This window comes from Leptodactylus fuscus, chromosome 3 (genome assembly GCF_031893055.1).
Source record: "Leptodactylus fuscus isolate aLepFus1 chromosome 3, aLepFus1.hap2, whole genome shotgun sequence".
NCBI classification, from domain to species: domain Eukaryota; kingdom Metazoa; phylum Chordata; class Amphibia; order Anura; family Leptodactylidae; genus Leptodactylus; species Leptodactylus fuscus.
In genome coordinates this window covers 158,715,683-158,737,906 of record NC_134267.1, presented here as the reverse complement: position 1 = coordinate 158,737,906, position 22,224 = coordinate 158,715,683, and the positions used below count along the sequence as shown (strand labels likewise).

At 44.3% G+C, this 22,224-nt stretch overlaps 1 protein-coding gene across 1 annotated transcript in view; it reads left to right on the top strand.

Moving 5' to 3' along the window:
- The window catches only part of KCNMB2 (potassium calcium-activated channel subfamily M regulatory beta subunit 2), a 387,128-nt gene that overhangs the window by 330,438 nt on the left and 34,466 nt on the right, over positions 1-22,224 (top strand). The window contains exon 4 of the mRNA XM_075268666.1: positions 7,968-8,138. Within this exon, the coding sequence (XP_075124767.1) occupies positions 7,968-8,138 (171 nt within the window). The remainder of the gene's footprint in view (positions 1-7,967; positions 8,139-22,224) is intronic.

The window sequence follows — 22,224 nt, the reverse complement described above, 5'->3', positions numbered from 1 at the left end:
CTGTCCTGTCCTGCCGCCAGCGTCCTATCTGAGAGGGTGTTCAGTGCAGCCGGTGGCATCATCACTGACAAGCGCACCCGTCTGTCAGCTGAGAGTGCCGACCGGCTCACTTTGATAAAAATGAACCACCACTGGGTAGAGCCGTCATTTTTGTGCCCACCTGTGTAAAGCACCCCAACATGAAACTCCATGTCTGTACTCAACCTCTCCAATTCCTCCGCATCCTCATACTCATCCACCATAAGCGTTGCACAATTCTGCTAATACTAGGCTCCCTCCACCCTGATTTCCACCAACTCTGCTGGTTAGAGGCTCCCTACACCATGAATTTGCCCAAACTGGGCTGTTTAGAGGCTCCCTCCACCATGAATTGGTCCAAACTGGGGTTTTTAGAGGCTCCCTCCACCATGAATTGGTCCAAACTGGGCTGTTTAGCGGCTCCCTCCACCATTAATTGGTCCAAACTGGGCTGGTTAGAGGCTCCCTCCACCATGAATTGGTCCAAACTGGGTTTTTTAGAGGCTCCCTCCACCATGAATTTGCCCAAACTGGGCTGTTTAGAGGCTCCCTCCACCATGAATTGGTCCAAACTGGGCTGGTTAGAGGCTCCCTCCACCATGAATTTCCCAAAACTTGGCTGTTTAGAGGCTCCCTCCACCATTAATTGGTCCAAACTGGGCTGGTTAGAGGCTCCCTCCACCATGAATTGGTCCAAACTTGGCTGTTTAGAGGCTCCCTCCACCATTAATTGGTCCAAACTGGGCTGGTTAGAGGCTCCCTCCACCATGAATTTGCCCAAACTGGGCTGTTTAGAGGCTCCCTCCACCATGAATTGGTCCAAACTGGGGTTTTTAGAGGCTCCCTCCACCATGAATTGGTCCAAACTTGGCTGTTTAGAGGCTCCCTCCACCATTAATTGGTCCAAACTGGGCTGGTTAGAGGCTCCCTCCACCATGAATTGGTCCAAACTGGGTTTTTTAGAGGCTCCCTCCACCATGAATTGGTCCAAACTGGGGTTTTTAGATGCTCCCTCCACCATGAATTGGTCCAAACTGGGCTGTTTAGCGGCTCCCTCCACCATTAATTGGTCCAAACTGGGCTGGTTAGAGGCTCCCTCCACCATGAATGTGCCCAAACTGGGCTGTTTAGAGGCTCCCTCCACCATGAATTTGCCCAAACTGGGCTGGTTAGAGGCTCCCTCCACCATGAATTGGTCCAAACTGGGGTTTTTAGAGGCTCCCTCCACCATGAATTGGTCCAAACTTGGCTGTTTAGAGGCTCCCTCCACCATTAATTGGTCCAAACTGGGCTGGTTAGAGGCTCCCTCCACCATGAATTGGTCCAAACTGGGTTTTTTAGAGGCTCCCTCCACCATGAATTGGTCCAAACTGGGTTTTTTAGAGGCTCCCTCCACCATGAATTTGCCCAAACTGGGCTGTTTAGAGGCTCCCTCCACCATGAATTTGCCCAAACTGGGCTGGTTAGAGGCTCCCTCCACCATGAATTGGTCCAAACTGGGCTGGTTAGAGGCTCCCTCCACCATGAATTGGTCCAAACTGGGCTGGTTAAAGGCTCCCTCCACCATGAATTGGTCCAAACTTGGCTGTTTAGAGGCTCCCTCCACCATTAATTGGTCCAAACTGGGCTGGTTAGAGGCTCCCTCCACCATGAATTGGTCCAAACTGGGTTTTTTAGAGGCTCCCTCCACCATGAATTTGCCCAAACTGGGCTGGTTAGAGGCTCCCTCCACCATGAATTGGTCCAAACTGGGTTTTTTAGAGGCTCCCTCCACCATGAATTTGCCCACACTGGGCTGGTTAGAGGCTCCCTCCACCATGAATTGGTCCAAACTGGGGTTTTTAGAGGCTCCCTCCACCATGAATTTGCCCAAACTGGGGTGTTTAGAGGCTCCCTCCACCATGAATTTGCCCAAACTCTGCTGGTTAGAGGCTCAATCCACCCTGATTTTCAAAACAAATGTTGGTGCCAACCTCAACTTACTACAAGGGCCAAATTCACTGCTGGTGACAAGCTCTCCTCACTGCAAGTGCCAAATACACATGTTTCAAGGTGTTTTCCTACTGTCAGAGAGGTGGTATTGAGTGTGTAAAGTGTGTAGTTGTTAGGCTGTGATGTTGGGGTAATAGAGGGTCTTTGGTGTGTTAGATGCCCCCAGACATGCTTCCCCTGCTGTCCCAGTGTCATTCCAGAGGTGTTGGCATCATTTCCTGGGGTGTCATAGTGGACTTGGTGACCCTCCAGACACGGATTTGGGTTTCCCCCTTAACGAGTATCTGTTCCCCATAGACTATAATGGGGTTCGAAACCCGTTCGAACACACGAACATTGAGCGGCTGTTCGAATCGAATTTCGAACCTCGAACATTTTAGTGTTCGCTCATCTCTACTTCTTACATGTCAGAGGGATCTTAGAACCTCCTCAGAAAGCAGGGCCCAGGAACAACAACTGCTTCTGCTCCTTTTATAGTAATGGCCCTGTTTGGAAGCTTTTAAGCTGCTTGACGAGTAATAGAATAGGAAAGAATTTTGTGCATCAGCAGAAAAGAATGGGTGCAAGAAAACAGCAACGAAGGAGGTAGCATAGATAATCACGGATAGCATACTGACCCGTACACATGACCATGAATTACATGATCCCGTGTGGGGGCCAACACTCCGGGCCACAAAATATAGAAGACTTCCTATTCCTGTACTATTTTGCAGCCCTTGCTTCCATGGCTCCTATTCATTTAAAGAAAGAGGCCTTGGAAGCATGCTCCGTGCACTTTGTACGGCACACTGTTGACATCCGCATGTCCCTTGTGCGCCTCCTGTGGATCTCCTCTTTAACCAGAGATATGGAAGAGTATGAATTTATTGGTGCTACAAGGTTCATTAAGTCAAAACTAATTCACCCCCAGTTGAAAATAACTGATCATGAGGTATCCTTTGCAAATCCCTTTTCATTTATATGTGATAGACTTCTACCATGGTGAATGGACAGAAGTTTGTCCCATCATTATGGTCTTGGGTAGTTAAAGGGCTTGTCCACTGGGGAAAATTATTTGAAATCAGGAATGAAAAGAAGCAACTGATGTATGAAATGATGGATTATGTGTGACTTTACAATTAGATTTTAAAGCTGGTGTCCAATATACTTCAGTTAAATATGGCAGCCTTTCTTTTCATTTTTAACTGTTTTAGCTGTCCAGGACACACACCACAATGCTGTGCTCCTTTCTTGGAGGTAGCTTTAAAACCTAAGAAGATCTATCTTCCTTTTTTAATACATAACTCAATTGTAAAGTAGTAAAGAAAATCATAAAACAAGCACAGCTTCCACCTAATGGACTGCTTTAAGTAAAACCACTACTCACTTATGGCTCTTGGACAAACACAGCAGGGACCCAAACAGTTACCTAATATTGTCTGTGGCAGACTTCTCTGGCATAACAAATTGCTTGATGGCTCTCAGAATATGGTGACACAATAATTGTGTATAAAGTGTATTTACTGTACAAAGTAGTAAAACATGAAAAGAAACTGTAAATAAAAAATAGTAATGTAATGATGGACTTCACACCAAAACGTGCAAACGGTAAACTGTTTGCTCATAAACAGTTTACCGTTTGCACGTTCTGGTGTGAAAACCATCATTACGTTATTGAGTACGGGTTGGGACTCTACGCTCACAGGAACCAGAATCCACAGCTGCATCCCTCTACATATAAAAAAAAATTTGGTAACAATGTAATGGTATCTATCTATTCAATAAATTAACATGTCATTGTTAACACACTATTTTTCTTGGCTGTTTCAAATGGATTCTGTGAGAGAGTTCTAAGACTGTGTTCACACAGATGTGAATTTAGCCTTAAAACACATTGTGGAATTGAAAACTACACAGTTTAGAGATTTTCAGTCGGCAGCAAATATGTCATATAAACTTCCATTTTTGCATACCCTCAATAATTTCAAATACTACATCTGTTTTGCAACCTGCCAAGGATAACGGAAGAAGCGGCCATTTCACTTTCCACCTCAGTCAGCAGCAAGGTAGAAAGTGTTTCTTACACTGACACGGTGCATCTGTCCTTTAAGATGTCAGGCTCTGCAGGGGTCATGTGATTGATGTCTGTGAAACCATTGCCCCAGCACCATGGGACCTCCATTTGGTGGTGGTGCTGGAGCAGGGGTTTTAGCTGCTGACTAGAAGTTATGTCATTATTTTATGGCATATTCTGATCAGGGTACAATTTTTTTAAGGACAACTTATTTAAATATACAATGTATACCTCATGCATTCAGCAATGAAGAGGGTAACAAAAATGGAAGAATTTACATATTTTTTACTTGTATTCTCTTCCTCCCAAAAGCAAATGAATAAAAATGAAATGCTAATATTTGTAAACCTCAAAAATAGGCATTACAGCATACATTTCTGTAATAATCATAGCTTCTACCAGTCACATCAATGCAAAAGCAAAAAAGTTTCACAATCTAGAAAACCAAGATGAAAAAACTAGAAATGTGTCTGGTTCTTGAGAGGTCAAAATTAGAGATGAGTGAGCCAATTTGTTACGAATCTGGCTTTTTGCCATATTTTGACAGCAGTAAATTTTTATATTTCCACGTACAAAGATACCTAAGCTGTTCTTTTTGAGGGGCCATGTGTACTTTTTAGTTATACTGCTTTGGGTAATATCATAAAAGGTTGATTTGGCTCTTTTGATTTTTTTATATGTTTGTAGACTGGGCATTTTTGGACATGGAAATGCATAATTTGTTTATGTTTGTTGTTGGAATCATAAGTATGTTGGAATCATTGATTACTTTATATTTTTAATTTTAAAAAAATTATTTTTTTTTACTATTTTATTAACCAAACTAGAAGGCTTCAACCTTAAATCCTCTGATTTCATCAACTGTATTACATTCTATGGGACTTTTGCTATATTACTATCATAGACCAGCCTCAATAGTAATATTCCTATGGCAGGCCTGAGACCCTTCGTAAGGATTCTGCTCACAGGCATTAGCACTAGAGATGAGCGAACAGTAAAATGTTGGAGGTTCGATATTCATTTCGAGTAGCCCCTCAATATTCAACTACTCAAATCGAATATCGAACCCTATTATAGTCTATGGGGGGAAAATGCTCGTTTCAGGGGTAGGCAACGTTCGATCAAATTATACTTACCAAGTCCATGAGTGAGGGTCGGGCTGGATCCTCCATGCAGTCTTCTCCTTGCAGCGTCCCCGCGGCGTCTTCCGGCTTGTCATTCACTCTGCCAGGCATCGGGCCTGGGCAGAGTCGACTGCGCATGCCCGCACTACAAGCGGACATGCGTAGTCGGCTCTGCCCAGGCCCGATGCCTGACAGAGTGAATGAAGAGCTGGAAGACGCCGCGGGGAAGCTGCATGGAGAATACTTCTAAAGGTAGGAGAAGAACCAGCGTTGATTCGCCGACTGTATAGCATTTGGCCAATCAATGCTGGTTCTGCATCGAACTTTTCCATTCGAATAGCGAGTGGTACTCGATCGAGTACGAGTATTTCGAATACCATAGTATTCGATTGAATACCTACTCGATTGAATACTACTCGCTCATCTCTAATTAGCACCAGGTCTCCGCTGTATGTTACAGCAGAGACCTGTTAGCTATGGTAGCCACTCTGCAGTAGAACAGCCACCAAGAAAGGGTTAAGCAGCTCGTACAGTCTCACAGCCTGTGCTAATCTTAAAAATGTTGTTGCAAATTTTGCAGCTTTTTTTTTTTTAGCGAAACCTAGGAGTGGCTACAAGAGTAATGGGAAATACAGTCCTATGAAAAAGTTTGGGCACCCCTATTAATCTTAATCATTTTTAGTTCTAAATATTTTGGTGTTTGCAACAGCCATTTCAGTTTGATGTTTCTAATAACTGATGGACACAGTAATAGTTCAGGATTGAAATGAGGTCTATTGTACTAACAAAAAATGTGCAATATGCATTAAACCAAAATTTGCCCGGTGCAAAAGTATGGGCACCTCAACAGAAAAGTGACATTAATATTTAGTAGATCCTCCTTTTGCAAAGATAACAGCCTCTAGTCGCTTCCTGTAGCTTTTAATCAGTTCCTGGATCCTGGATGAAGGGATTTTGGACCATTCCTCTTTACAAAACAATACAAGTTCAGTTAAGTTTGATGGTCGCCGAGCATGGACAGTCCGCTCTCAAATGATCTGAAAACAAAGATTGTTCAACATAGTTGTTCAGGGGAAGGATACAAAAAGTTGTCTCAGAGATTTAACCTGTCAGTTTCCACTGTGAGGAACATAGTAAGAAAATGGAAGACCACAGGGACAGTTCTTGTTAAGCCCAGAAGTGGCAGGCCAAGAAAAATATCAGAAAGGCAGAGAAGAATAATGGTGAGAACAGTCAAGGACAACCCACAGATCACCTCGAAAGAGCTGCAGCATCATCTGCTAATGGTGTCACTGTGCATCGGTCAACAATACAGCGCACTTTGCACAAGGAGAAGCTGTATGGGAGAGTGATGAGAAAGAAGCCGTATCTGCAAGCATGCCACAAACAGAGTCGCCTGAGGTATGCAAAAGCACATTTGGACAAGCCAGCTTCATTTTGGAAGAAGGTCCTGTGGACTGATGAAACAAAGATTGAGTTGTTTGGTCATACAAAAAGGCGTTATGCATAGTGTCCAAAAAAAAACAGCATTCCAAGAAAAACACTTGCTACCCACTGTAAAATTTGGTGGAGGTTCCATCATGCTTTGTGGCTGTGTGGCCAATGCCGGCACCGGGAATCTTGTTAAAGTTGAGGGTCGCATGGATTCCACTCAGTATCAGCAGATTCTTGAGAATAATGTTCAAGAATCAGTGACGAAGTTGAAGTTACGCCGGGGATGGATATTTCAGCAAGACAATGATCCAAAACACCGCTGCAAATCGACTCAGGCATTCATGCAGAGGAACAATTACAATGTTCTGGAATGGCCATCCCAGTCCCCAGACCTGAATATCATTGAACATCTGTGGGATGATTTGAAGCGGGCTGTCCATGCTCGGTGACCATCAAACTGAACTGAACTTGAATTGTTTTGTAAAGAGGAATGGTCCAGAATACCTTCATCCAGGATCCAGGAACTGATTAAAAGCTACAGGAAGCGACTAGAGGCTGTTATCTTTGCAAAAGGAGGATCTACTAAATATTAATGTCACTTTTCTGTTGAGGTGCCCATACTTTTGCACAGGTCAAATTTTGGTTTAATGCATATTACACATTTTCTGTTAGTACAATAAACCTCATTTCAATCCTGAAATATTACTGTGTCCATTGGTTATTAGATATATCAAACTGAAATGGCTGCTGCAAATACCAAAATATTTAGAACTAAAAATGATTAAGATTAATAGGGGTGCCCAAACTTTTTCATAGGACTGTATATAGTAAATTCTTATACTTGTACCTTCTACTTAATCCACTGCTGAGTTTGGCTCACAAAACTGCAACGAAAATAGCTGCATTTCCGCAACGTGGGGTTTCAGCCTAAGGAGGGTTTTTTTTTTGTTGTTGTTCAAATAATTAGTAACGCATACCCATAGAAATCGGGTCCGCCAGGATGGGATTCTGTAATGGATTTGACCTCCTGGCCAGGCCTGCGAGGCCCCAGGTATGTGTTCTAGGGTTAAACTTTTTATTTGTAGTATGTATGTGTCATGCTATATTTTTGTCTATATTTACGGATCCCTACACTATAATGTATCTGTGAAAATGGCTGCCCCTCAGGTGCAAAACGTCTGTGAAAAATGGACTTAGTCTGTTATTTATACATATATATGTATGTATCTTTGTGTGTTGTGTGTGTGTGTGTGTGTGTGTGTGTGTGTGTGTGTATTAACATAAACACACATGTTGAGAGATTTCTTCTATTCTTTCTAAGTCTAATAATAATGTTTTATTTTCAGAAATTTCTACCAAAAAATCAAGGATCATGACCTTCTGGACAAAAGGAAAACTGTGACAGCATTAAAAGCCGGAGAAGACCGAGCAATACTCCTGGGGTTGGCAATGATGGTCTGTTCCATTATGATGTATTTTCTCCTAGGCATAACGCTACTTCGATCATACATGCAGAGGTAATATGGTGTCTGTCACCTCCAAGATGAATATATATGACCTTATTGTCTTTATTTGGTTCGTTTCTTTATCTTTTAGTATCTTTTCAATCTGTTTTGTGCAATAGAAAATTTCAGCTGTTTAACACTAAACGCACAGGCTCTGAATTGGAAGCTTTGCATTCTAAACACACATCCGATCTCCAGCTTTGAAGCTAGGTACAAAACAGACTAAAATGACACCAGATGTCTCTGTGAAATAAAAGTGCATTGGTTTTAACAGTGGGTGGAATTCATCAAAGAGGGGGAAAGCAGAAAGGGAGTCACACGGATCATCTTCATCACAGACTACAGAGTTTCATTGGCTCAGAATATAAAATATTTCATCAACAAATGGTGAAATGGGACAGAAAGTGGTAGCATTGGTAGCATAGGTTATTCATGTGGAATGATAATTATAGCTGTATATAAAATAGGAATATGCACTCAGGTTAGATTCATACAACGCAGTTTTAATGCAGTGCGAAAATGAAATGTGGAGTATTGCCGCCGATTGTAATAAATGGCAAAGTAAATCTGAAATATGTTTATGACAATACAGTGCTGGTATAGTATAAACCCTTTTAGTACCCTGAACAATAAGACCAATAACATATTTATGTGAGGAAGCACTTTGCAGAAGTCAATGGACTCCTGTTCTGTTTTTGAAACTTCCATAGAAGTAAATGGAGAGTAGCACAAAGGCGCCAACTTCTATGTGTATATACACTGTATATAGTGTGTGTATATGTATGGTATATACATACTAACCTCAAAAACATTACACACATTGCAAGGCAAATTCAGAACAAATTGTATTATGTATATAGCACAAATAAGTACATTTTCAGTACTGTATTTGTGGAAACCTGTATCAAGCCTTTACTTGATACTTTACTATTTCAGCTGCATTGCTGACTTTGTATATATAGCACAGCATAATTTCTGCTAGGTACAGTATTTCTGTGACCGCAGTTGCCTTGTGATTTCGAACCCAGTATACTGATATTTATACATTGCGAGATATCTTCCAATTTACATTGTATTTATATTTATAATTGCAAACACATTCATAAATTGTCGAATAACTTTCATATATCTGCTGCAAATTTATTCTAATCAACTCGGAGCTGTTACAATCTGCTCACAGATCATGTTTTATTGATAACCGTACTGACACGGAGCTACAGCAGCTCACTAATTCCTCTGCTCCATGTTCAGTCAAGGTTATCTTCAAGAAATGGTACAAATCTGCACAGACTCAGCCGGGTTTACAAACTGAAGCACTTCATTATTAATATAACAAATAAAGCCCTCATGAGATATACATAAGAATTCATACTTGATAGGTTTCTATGGAATGGGAGTGCTGGTACTTGCCTTGTCATTGCTCCAGTCCTTACCCAGACTTAGGATAAGTCCTCACATTGCGAAGCATAGCTAAAAAAATGCAGCAGAAAAACCGCAGCAGAAAAATATCACTTTTTTTGTGCAGGGTTTTAATTGCACTTTTGTTGCATTTTTCTTTGCTGTGTTTCTTCCCTTATTAAATTTAGAGAACATGGTAAGAATATGCAAATCTGTCTCGTAAGATGTAAACAGGGAGACAGTGCCTCTGTTATGCTGCCCTCTATAGCAAGCACCCTGAACATCATGCCCGACTTCCCAGAAGTCTTCACTGCATAATGCGAGGTTATAACCAAATCAATTTCTCAGCTACGGACGGCACCGTTTCTGTCTCTTTGGACTTAATCAGTGCAGCCTAGAGAGATGATGAAGTCCAAAGAGACAGAAACGGTGCCGTCCGTAGCTGAGAAATTGATTTGGTTATAACCTCGCATTATGCAGTGAAGACTTCTGGGAAGTCGGGCACGATGTTCAGGGTACTTGCTATATAGGGCAGCATAACAGAGGCACTGTCTCCCTGTTTACATCTTGGGAGACAGATTTGCATATTCTTCCCATGTTCCCTTGCAGTGGAGCAACTATGGCTGTATAAGTCTCCACACACCTGAGAAGGTGGTCTCTCCCTAAGGATAGACATTATCCCCATAAATTTAGAGAGAAAACGCAAATGTTTCCACAGATAAAATTGACATGCTGTGTTTTTCAAACATGCAGATTTTTCACAGAATTGTTTTTTTCACAATGTGTGGATGGGATTTGCCAGAAACCTTGTGTGAAAAATGCTGCGTTCTGCCCTTAATGCAAAAACGGTAGTGTTTTACAGCCCTTGCAAAGAGGATGGGATTCTAGCGAATACCATCCACACATTGCAGAAGAATACCCATAGCGGAAATGCTGCAATTTCCAAAACCACAGCATGTCAATTATAACTATGGAAATGGTGGCGGTTTCCATATATTTAAAATAGAAGCAGAATGTCTGCAGAAAAAAGTGGAATGCATTTCCTTTCAGTTTTTGCCTGCTATGTGGGATCTTAGCCTAAGGCCGGGGCCCCATGGGACAGAAACGCAGCGATTTGCCTGTGACAGAAATGCCGTGGGAAAAATCGCGGTGTTTTACAGTACAGGCAAAGTAGATGGGGTTCTAGTGAATCCCATGCCCACATTGTGGTAAAAACTGCTGTGCGGACACACTACCATTTCCAAAACCATTTTGGAAATCGCAGCATGTCAATTATACCTTTGGAAACGCCGGCAGTTTCCCAATAGATATAATTACAACAGAAAGTCAGCGGAGGAAAACTCTGTGAACATTCTATTTAAAGCGCTGCAGGAAGAACTGCGATGCGTTTTTCCTGCAGCGATTTATTGCTGCACGACATCGCATGGGGTCTTAGCCTAATGGTTACCAATAACAGACTACTGGGATCTAAAAGTTACCATCTCACCAATGTCAGACTGCTGGGACCCCACCAATCATTAGAAAAGAACAGGTATTTGAATAGCCCCATTGAAAGAAATGTGTTGTAAAAATGACTGTAGCACGGTGTGCATTCATGTTTTTCATGTCATGTGTCCTTACTATCTCTTACATAGTAGAGGTAATGAGTAGAGATGAGCGAACAGTGTTCTATCGAACTCATGTTCGATCGGATATTAGGCTGTTCGGCATGTTCGAATCGAATCGAACACCGCGTGGTAAAGTGCGCCATTACTCGATTCCCCTCCCACCTTCCCTGGCGCCTTTTTTGCTCCAATAACAGCGCAGGGTAGGTGGGACAGGAACTACGACACCGGTGACGTTGAGAAAAGTAGGCAAAACCCATTGGCTGCCGAAAACATGTGACCTCTAATTTAAAAGAACAGCGCCGCCCAGGTTCGCGTCATTCTGAGCTTGCAATTCACCGAGGACGGAGGTTTCCGTCCAGCTAGCTAGGGCTTAGATTCTGGGTAGGCAGGGACAGGCTAGGATAGGAAGGAGAAGACAACCACAACAGCTCTTGTAAGAGCTAAATTCCAGGGAGAAGCTTGTCAGTGTAACGTGGCACTGACGGGCTCAATCGCCGCAACCCAGCTTTCCCAGGATCCTGAATGGAATACACTGTCAGTGTATTCCCGTATACCCGATATATACCCCCGATACCCGTTCCAACGGTGTGCCCCCCCACCTTCACCCCAGAAATACCCTGCAAGTCCCCTAGCAATAGAATTGGGGCTATATACACCCACTATTTTTGCTACTGCCATATAGTGCCATTGTCTCACTGGGAATTCAAAGAATATATTGCATATATTGAATATATTGAATATATTACATATAACTTCAATTCCAGGGAGAAGCTTGTCAGTGTAACGTGGCACTGACGGGCTCAATCGCCGCAACCCAGCTTTCCCAGGATCCTGAATGGAACACACTGACAGTGTATTCCCGTATACCCCATATATACACCCCAAATCACCGTTCCAACGGTGTGCCCCCCCACCTTCTCCTCAGAAATACCCTGCAAGTCCCCTAGCAATAGAATTGGGGCTATATACACCCACAATTTTTGCTACTGGTATATAGTGCCATTGTCTGACTGGGAATTCAAAGAATATATTGGGGTTACGTGCACCCACAATTTTTACTACTGGTATACAGTGCCATTGTCTGACTGGGAATTCAAAGAATATATTGGGGTTACGTGCACCCACAATTTTTACTACTGGTATACAGTGCCATTGTCTGACTGGGAATTCAAAGAATATATTGGGGTTACGTGCACCCTCATTTCTTGCTACTGGTATATAGTGCCATTGTCTGACTGGGAATTCAAAGAATATATTGGGGTTACGTGCACCCACAATTTTTACTACTGGTATACAGTGCCATTGTCTGACTGGGAATTCAAAGAATATATTGGGGTTATAAATACCCTCATTTCTTGCTACTGCCATATAGTGCCAGTTTCTGACTGGGAATTCAAAGAATATATTGGGGTTACGTGCACCCACAATTTTTACTACTGGTATACAGTGCCAGTTTCTGACTGGGAATTCAAAGAATATATTGGGGTTACAAATACCCTCATTTCTTGCTACTGCCATATAGTGCCAGTTTCTGACTGGTAATTCAAAGAATATATTGGGGTTACGTGCACCCACAATTTTTACTACTGGTATACAGTGCCAGTTTCTGACTGGGAATTCAAAGAATATATTGGGGTTACAAATACCCTCATTTCTTGCTACTGCCATATAGTGCCAGTTTCTGACTGGTAATTCAAAGAATATATTGGGGTTACGTGCACCCACAATTTTTACTACTGGTATACAGTGCCATTGTCTGACTGGGAATTCAAAGAATATATTGGGGTTACGTGCACCCACAATTTTTACTACTGGTATATAGTGCCATTGTCTGACTGGGAATTCAAAGAATATATTGGGGTTACGTGCACCCACAATTTTTACTACTGGTATACAGTGCCATTGTCTGACTGGGAATTCAAAGAATATATTGGGGTTATAAATACCCTCATTTCTTGCTACTGGTATATAGTGCCATTGTCTGACTGGGAATTCAAAGAATATATTGGGGTTACGTGCACCCACAATTTTTACTACTGGTATACAGTGCCAGTTTCTGACTGGGAATTCAAAGAATATATTGGGGTTACAAATACCCTCATTTCTTGCTACTGCCATATAGTGCCAGTTTCTGACTGGTAATTCAAAGAATATATTGGGGTTACGTGCACCCACAATTTTTACTACTGGTATACAGTGCCATTGTCTGACTGGGAATTCAAAGAATATATTGGGGTTATAAATACCCTCATTTCTTGCTACTGCCATATAGTGCCAGTTTCTGACTGGGAATTCAAAGAATATATTGGGGTTACGTGCACCCACAATTTTTACTACTGGTATACAGTGCCATTGTCTGACTGGGAATTCAAAGAATATATTGGGGTTATAAATACCCTCATTTCTTGCTACTGGTATACAGTGCCAGTTTCTGACTGGGAATTCAAAGAATATATTGGGGTTACGTGCACCCACAATTTTTACTACTGGTATATAGTGCCATTGTCTGACTGGGAATTCAAAGAATATATTGGGGTTACGTGCACCCACAATTTTTACTACTGGTATACAGTGCCAGTTTCTGACTGGGAATTCAAAGAATATATTGGGGTTACAAATACCCTCATTTCTTGCTACTGCCATATAGTGCCAGTTTCTGACTGGTAATTCAAAGAATATATTGGGGTTACGTGCACCCACAATTTTTGCTACTGGTATATAGTGCCAATTTCTAACTGGGAATTCAAAATGCGCAAGGCTCCCGGAAAGGGACGTGGACGAGGCCGTGGGCGAGGTCGGGGGAATGGTTCTGGGGAGCAAGGTAGCAGTGAAGCCACAGGGCGTCCCGTGCCTACTCCTGTGGGGCAGCAAGCATTGCGCCACTCCACAGTGCCAGGGTTGCTTGCCACATTAACTAAACTGCAGGGTACAAACCTTAGTAGGCCCGAGAACCAGGAACAGGTCTTGCAATGGCTGTCAGAGAACGCTTACAGCACATTGTCCAGCAGCCAGTCAGACTCTGCCTCCTCTCCTCCTATTACCCAACAGTCTTGTCCTCCTTCCTCCCAAAATTCCCAAGCTTCACAGAACAATAACCCCAACTGTCCCTGCTCCCCAGAGCTGTTCTCCGCTCCTTTCATTGTCCCTCAACCTGCCTCTCCACGTCACGATTCCACGAACCTAACAGAGGAGCATCTGTGTCCAGATGCTCAAACACTAGAGTCTCCTCCATCTCCGTTCGATTTGGTGGTGGATGACCAGCAACCTACCCTCATCGACAATGATGTGACGCAGTTGCCGTCAGGGCATCCAGTTGACCGGCGCATTGTGCGGGAGGAGGAGATGAGACAGGAGTTGGAAGAGGAAGTGGTGGATGATGAGGACACTGACCCGACCTGGACAGGGGGGATGTCAAGCGGGGAAAGTAGTGTGGATGTTGAGGCAAGTGCAGCACCAAAAAGGGTAGCTAGAGGCAGAGGCAGAGGTCAGCAGCTTAGGCGAAGCCAGGCCACACCCGGAATCTCCCAAGATGTTCCAGTTCGTACCCAGCCCCGAAAAACTCCCACCTCGAGGGCACGTTTCTCGAAGGTGTGGAGTTTTTTCAAGGAATGCGCCGAGGACAGATATAGTGTTGTCTGCACAATTTGCCTCTCGAAATTGATTAGGGGCTCTGAGAAGAGCAACCTGTCCACCACTTCAATGCGCCGTCATTTGGAATCCAAGCACTGGAATCAGTGGCAGGCAGCAACGGCAGGACAAAGGCCGCCTGCCGTTCACGCCACTGCCTCTGCCACTGCCTCTGCCTCTGCCACTGCTGACTGTGCTGGCGATGCACTCCAGAGGACGAGCCAGGACACCACTTCATCTGCCTCCGCCACTTTGTTGACTTCTCCCTCATCCTCCCCTGTTCCTGTCTTATCTCCTTCTCCTGCACCATCAAAGGCACCATCAGGCGCTTCTTTACAACAACCCACCATCTCTCAGACATTGGAGCGGCGGCAGAAATACACTGCTAACCACCCACACGCGCAAGCCTTGAACGCCAACATCGCTAAACTGCTGGCCCAGGAGATGTTGGCGTTCCGGCTTGTTGAAACTCCCGCCTTCCTGGACCTGATGGCAACTGCGGCACCTCGCTATGCCGTCCCTAGCCGTCACTACTTCTCCCGGTGTGCCGTCCCCGCCTTGCACCAGCACGTGTCACTCAACATCAGGCGGGCCCTTAGTTCCGCGCTTTGCACAAAGGTCCACTTGACCACCGACGCGTGGACAAGTGCATGCGGACAGGGACGCTACATTTCACTGACGGCACACTGGGTGAATGTAGTTGAGGCTGGGACTGCTTCCCAAACTGGCCCGGTGTACCTCGTCTCCCCGCCTAACATTCCTGGCAGGGACACGAGAAGAACACCCCCCTCCTCCTCCTCCTCTACCGCCTCCTCCTCCGCCACCGCCTCCTCCTCCGCCACCGCCTCCTCCTCCGCTGTTAGATTGACCCCAGCTACGAGTTGGAAACGTTGCAGCACTGGCGTTGGTAGACGTCAGCAGGCTGTGCTGAAGCTGATCAGCTTGGGGGACAGACAGCACACTGCCTCCGAGGTGAGGGATGCCCTCCTCGATGAGACGGCAATATGGTTTGAGCCGCTGCACCTGGGCCCAGGCATGGTCGTTTGTGATAACGGCCGGAACCTGGTAGCAGCTCTGGAGCTTGCCGGACTCCAACATGTTCCATGCCTGGCCCACGTCTTCAACCTAGTGGTGCAACGTTTCCTAAAGAGCTACCCCAATGTTCCAGAGCTACTGGTGAAAGTGCGGCGCATGTGCGCCCACTTTCGCAAGTCGACAGTAGCCGCTGCTAGCTTAAAATCTCTCCAGCAACGCCTGCATGTGCCACAACACCGGCTTTTGTGCGACGTCCCCACACGCTGGAACTCAACGTTTCAGATGTTGAATAGAGTGGTTGAGCAGCAGAGACCTTTGATGGAATACCAGCTACAAAACCCTAGGGTGCCACTAAGTCAGCTGCCTCAGTTTCACATCCATGAGTGGCCATGGATGAGAGACCTTTGTGACATCTTACGGGTCTTTGAGGAGTCCACAAGGAGGGTGAGCTCTGAGGATGCGATGGTGAGCCTTACAATCCCGCTCTTGTGTGTTCTGAGAGAATCCCTGATTGACATCAGGGATAACTCAGATCACACAGAGGAGTTAGGGATAGCATCCGATCCGTCACAGCTGGAGAGTAGGTCCACACATCTGTCCGCTTCACTGCGTTTAATGGAGGAGGAGGAGGAGGAGGAGGAGGAAGAAGAGTTGTCCGATGATGTGATGGTGATACAGGAGGCTTCCGGGCAACTTCGAATCGTCCCATTGTTGCAGCGCGGATGGGTAGACATGGAGGATGAGGAGGAAATGGAGATTGAACTTTCCGGTGGGGCCAGAGGAGTCATGCCAACTAACACTGTGGCAGACATGGCTGAGTTCATGTTGGGGTGCTTTACAACCGACAAGCGTATTGTCAAAATCATGGAGGACAACCAGTACTGGATCTTTGCTATCCTTGACCCCCGGTATAAAAACAACATCTCGTCTTTTATTCCGGTAGAGGGGAGGGCCAATCGCATCAATGCTTGCCACAGGCAATTGGTGCAGAATATGATGGAGATGTTTCCAGCATGTGACGTTGGCGGCAGGGAGGGCAGTTCCTCCAGTAGGCAACCAAGTTCTCACCGGTCCACACAAACGAGGGGCACACTGTCTAAGGTCTGGGACACCTTGATGGCACCCCCTCGCCAAAGTGCCGCCACGGAGGGTCCTAGTGTCACCAGGCGTGAGAAGTATAGGCGCATGTTGCGGGAATACCTTTCCGACCACAGCCCTGTCCTCTCCGACCCCTCTGCGCCCTACACGTATTGGGTGTCGAAGTTGGACCTGTGGCTTGAACTTGCCCTATATGCCTTGGAGGTGCTGTCCTGTCCTGCCGCCAGCGTCCTATCTGAGAGGGTGTTCAGTGCAGCCGGTGGCATCATCACTGACAAGCGCACCCGTCTGTCAGCTGAGAGTGCCGACCGGCTCACTTTGATAAAAATGAACCACCACTGGATAGAGCCTTCATTTTTGGGCCCACCTGTGTAAAGCACCCCAACATGAAACTCCATGTCTGTACTCAACCTCTCCAATTCCTCCGGATCCTCATACTCATCCACCATAAGCGTTGCACAATTCTGCTAATACTAGGCTCCCTCCACCCTGATTTCCCCCAACTCTGCTGGTTAGAGGCTCCCTCCACCCTGCTTTCCCACAACTCTGCTGGTTAGAGGCTCCCTCCACCCTGATTTCCACCAACTCTGCTGGTTAGAGGCTCCCTCCACCATGAATTGGTCCAAACTGGGGTTTTTAGAGGCTCCCTCCACCATGAATTGGTCCAAACTGGGCTGTTTAGAGGCTCCCTCCACCATGAATTGGTCCAAACTGGGGTTTTTAGAGGCTCTCTCCACCATGAATTGGTCCAAACTGGGCTGTTTAGAGGCTCCCTCCATCATGAATTGGTCCAAACTGGGGTTTTTAGAGGCTCCCTCCACCATGAATTGGTCCAAACTGGGGTTTTTAGAGGCTCCCTCCACCATGAATTGGTCCAAATTGGGCTGTTTAGAGGCTCCCTCCACCATGAATTGGTCCAAACTGGGGTTTTTAGAGGCTCCCTCCACCATGAATTTGCCCAAACTGGCCTGTTTAGAGGCTCCCTCCACCATGAATTGGTCCAAACTGGGGTTTTTAGAGGCTCTCTCCACCATGAATTGGTCCAAACTGGGCTGTTTAGAGGCTCCCTCCATCATGAATTGGTCCAAACTGGGGTTTTTAGAGGCTCCCTCCACCATGAATTGGTCCAAACTGGGCTGTTTAGAGGCTCCCTCCACCATGAATTGGTCCAAACTGGGCTGTTTAGAGGCTCCCTCCACCATGAATTGGTCCAAACTGGGGTTTTTAGAGGCTCCCTCCACCATGAATTGGTCCAAACTGGGCTGTTTAGAGGCTCCCTCCACCATGAATTTGCCCAAACTGGGCTGTTTAGAGGCTCCCTCCATCATGAATTGGTCCAAACTGGGGTTTTTAGAGGCTCCCTCCACCATGAATTGGTCCAAACTGGGGTTTTTAGAGGCTCCCTCCACCATGAATTGGTCCAAACTGGGGTTTTTAGAGGCTCCCTCCACCATGAATTTGCCCAAACTGGGCTGTTTAGAGGCTCCCTCCACCATGAATTTGCCCAAACTGGGCTGTTTAGAGGCTCCCTCCACCATGAATTGGTCCAAACTGGGGTTTTTAGAGGCTCCCTCCACCATGAATTGGTCCAAACTGGGGGTTTTTAGAGGCTCCCTCCACCATGAATTTGCCCAAACTGGGCTGTTTAGAGGCTCCCTCCACCATGAATTGGTCCAAACTGGGGTTTTTAGAGGCTCCCTCCACCATGAATTGGTCCAAACTGGGGTTTTTAGAGGCTCCCTCCACCATGAATTGGTCCAAACTGGGGTTTTTAGAGGCTCCCTCCACCATGAATTTGCCCAAACTGAGCTGTTTAGAGGCTCCCTCCACCATGAATTTGCCCAAACTGGGCTGTTTAGAGGCTCCCTCCACCATGAATTGGTCCAAACTGGGGTTTTTAGAGGCTCCCTCCACCATGAATTGGTCCAAACTGGGCTGGTTAGAGGCTCCCTCCACCATGAATTTGCCCAAACTGGGCTGTTTAGAGGCTCCCTCCACCATGAATTGGTCCAAACGGGGGTTTTTAGAGGCTCCCTCCACCATGAATTTGCCCAAACTGGGCTGGTTAGAGGCTCCCTCCACCATGAATTTGCCCAAACTGGGCTGTTTAGAGGCTCCCTCCACCATGAATTGGTCCAAACTGGGCTGTTTAGAGGCTCCCTCCACCATGAATTGGTCCAAACTGGGTTTTTTAGAGGCTCCCTCCACCATGAATTGGTCCAAACTGGGGTTTTTAGAGGCTCCCTCCACCATGAATTGGTCCAAACTGGGGTTTTTAGAGGCTCCCTCCACCATGAATTTGCCCAAACTCTGCTGGTTAGAGGCTCAATCCACCCTGATTTTCAAAACAAATGTTGGTGCCAACCTCAACTTACTACAAGGGCCAAATTCACTGCTGGTGACAAGCTCTCCTCACTGCAAGTGCCAAATACACATGTTTCAAGGTGTTTTCCTACTGTCAGAGATGTGGTATTGAGTGTGTAAAGTGTGTAGTTGTTAGGCTGTGATGTTGGGGTAATAGAGGGTCTTTGGTGTGTTAGATGCCCCCAGACATGCTTCCCCTGCTGTCCCAGTGTCATTCCAGAGGTGTTGGCATCATTTCCTGGGTTGTCTTAGTGGACTTGGTGACCCTCCAGACACGGATTTGGGTTTCCCCCTTAACGAGTATCTGTTCCCCATAGACTATAATGGGGTTCGAAACCCGTTCGAACACACGAACATTGAGCGGCTGTTCAAATCGAATTTCGAACCTCGAACATTTTAGTGTTCGCTCATCTCTAGTAATAAGTACTGCAGCCGTATCCCACTAAGTGTAGGGGACTCCGCTGTAGTAACCACTGCTATGAATGTGATGGTGCATGGGTATTGCAACTCCTGTCACGTAAACAGTCAAATCCCCGTTAATTTAAAGCTGATGGTCTAGCCAAGGATCAGCCATGTGCACAAGTCACATATGTTTTTAAAAGCTTACTAGATTTTTGGGGATTTCAGAAGAAAAGAAGTTAATGTCATCCATTTGTTCAATAACTTCATGTCCATGAACAGTTAAGAAATGGACCGTCCTATTCAGCAAATATCTAATTTTGCTGTTGTCTGGCAATTGGGAAAGGACTTGACTAATAGCCGCTATCTAGCAATCAGCCATGTAAATTGAAGTAATTACTAATGCCAGACACCAGGCGGCCATACTTTTGTTTGATTAATTTCACCCAGAAACTTTAATGCCGTATAAAGTTGTTTCAATAACAGCACAATATTCATTATGATTTCAGCTCTTTTATTCCGGGCATGTTCCGAGGATCACTTCAATCCTATTAGTACAGCATTTAAGCAGATTAATCACTTTCAACAGAAATTTTAGGTGACAAATATGACCACTTTATTAGGTTTCATCTCCTGTAACATGGAAGCAATTTGATTAAGTCTTTGCCATTTAACCGACATTTATAGAATCAAAATAGACACGGTTACTCTCAGATAAGGGTGGCCATTATAGTAAAATATTCAGATCCTTTATAGACTACAACTTTACTCCTTAGTAATAGCTGTTCTGGCTAATAGAGAACGTCCAATGCACTGGACCCTTGCTATAATGGCCATATGAGTGCAAATGTAAAGGAATTATCATCATAAGACAAATCCTTTAAGTTCATTGAAACTGACATTTCCTCTCTCTCTCTCTGGTCTTGTTCACATTTGTTGATACTGGTATGCCACAAATCCTAGCCCAGTCTAATAAATACATTTTTGAAGAGGTTTTGTAGCCGTTGCGCTTCATCCTTCTATGGAAACCACAATTTCTTAGAGATTTTAAAGACAAAAAATGGTTGTCCAAAGTTATAAAAATTGAAATGTATTGGGAAAAAGCATTGTGAAATAACAGCTGTCAGCTCTACTAACCAAACTATGCATCAACGAGATTTTCTCCAAAACGTTACAGAAAAACTGCTATAAAAATGACACAAAAACCATATAAACATCAGTAGTATGGAATGGGAGTATAGAATACTGTCATCTGAAATGCCATGACATGACATTATTGCTTCTGCCCTTCAAGAGAACTCAACAATCACTGAAAGTTTTTGTGACCAGTTGTCATGTTTACTTGCTGTAAGAACACAGGTAATAGATTGTCAAATATCATACCCTCCTATGTAACAAATGTCTATGTCCAGGAACGTTGGCACATTGCACACTTTGCAGGAAGGATGCTGGTTTTGTATGACGTTTTTTAAGCCAAAAGTAGAAATGATTCCAAACAGCAGAAATGGGTAATTAGGAACTTGACCTTATATATCTAAGTATGGAAAGAAAATCCCTGCAATCCCTTCATGTATATGGAAGTACTATTATATCCTTTACAATTACACTTACAATGTGACCTATGGTGGTCCAATCACAGACCTCAGTGGTGACCCTGGGTGTATAATGTAACCAGGAGAGCATTGGATGCCACAAGGAGGCCCAAAAGAGGTAAGAGGAGAGGAGTTGTCCTCCTCTGGGCCTCTGCTTATTATACTCTGGGGTCTGAAGAAGTGTAAGCCTACAAGACAATGCAAGTGACGTCAGTGATATACTGATGGGCAAATATGCTTTGGAATATTAAGTGCTATTATTTTTTATTATTAATTAAATTATTTTTCATTTTCATTTTTTTCCATTCCCTGACATCCCAAAACATTCATAAATGTCAATCAATAACTTTTACATAAATCAATAAAAACTTCATATAACTACAATAAAAACTGCATCTCATCCAATAAGTCCATACACAATTACGTTCAGCAGAAAAGAAGTTATGAGTCTTGAAATTTCATAGAAATATTAATATATCAAAACAGTCGTGCAATTCCTGTTATCACCCCCCACCCAAACAATGAATAAACTGTATCAATATATTATATGTACCAAATAATATCAAGAAAAACTTCAACTCATCCCAAAAAATCCATTTATTGTCATAGTTCAGATACATTGACAGAAAATTATTAAAAAAATGATGACTTTTGGAGTGTACCCTTGGTTAAAAAAAAAAAGCCCAAAATAGACTAAAGCTAAATATGAGCTGCAGAATGGGTGCAGCATAGTCTTCTCAATCTCCATGAACATAATCATATCTATATTTGTAGATGATTAAAAGTTAAATATTTTTGCAAATATAAGTAGTTAAAAATTCTGCAGAGCTTTAACGATTTTCTCCAACTTTCTTCGTGGTGACGTCTGTTGTCTTGATCAGTTGCCAATGGTTACGACTAGAGATGCAGACACTTTCTGTGGTCTGGGACTTGTCAGGAACCCAGCAATGATTTTCTTATTGCAGCTGTGTTATCAGG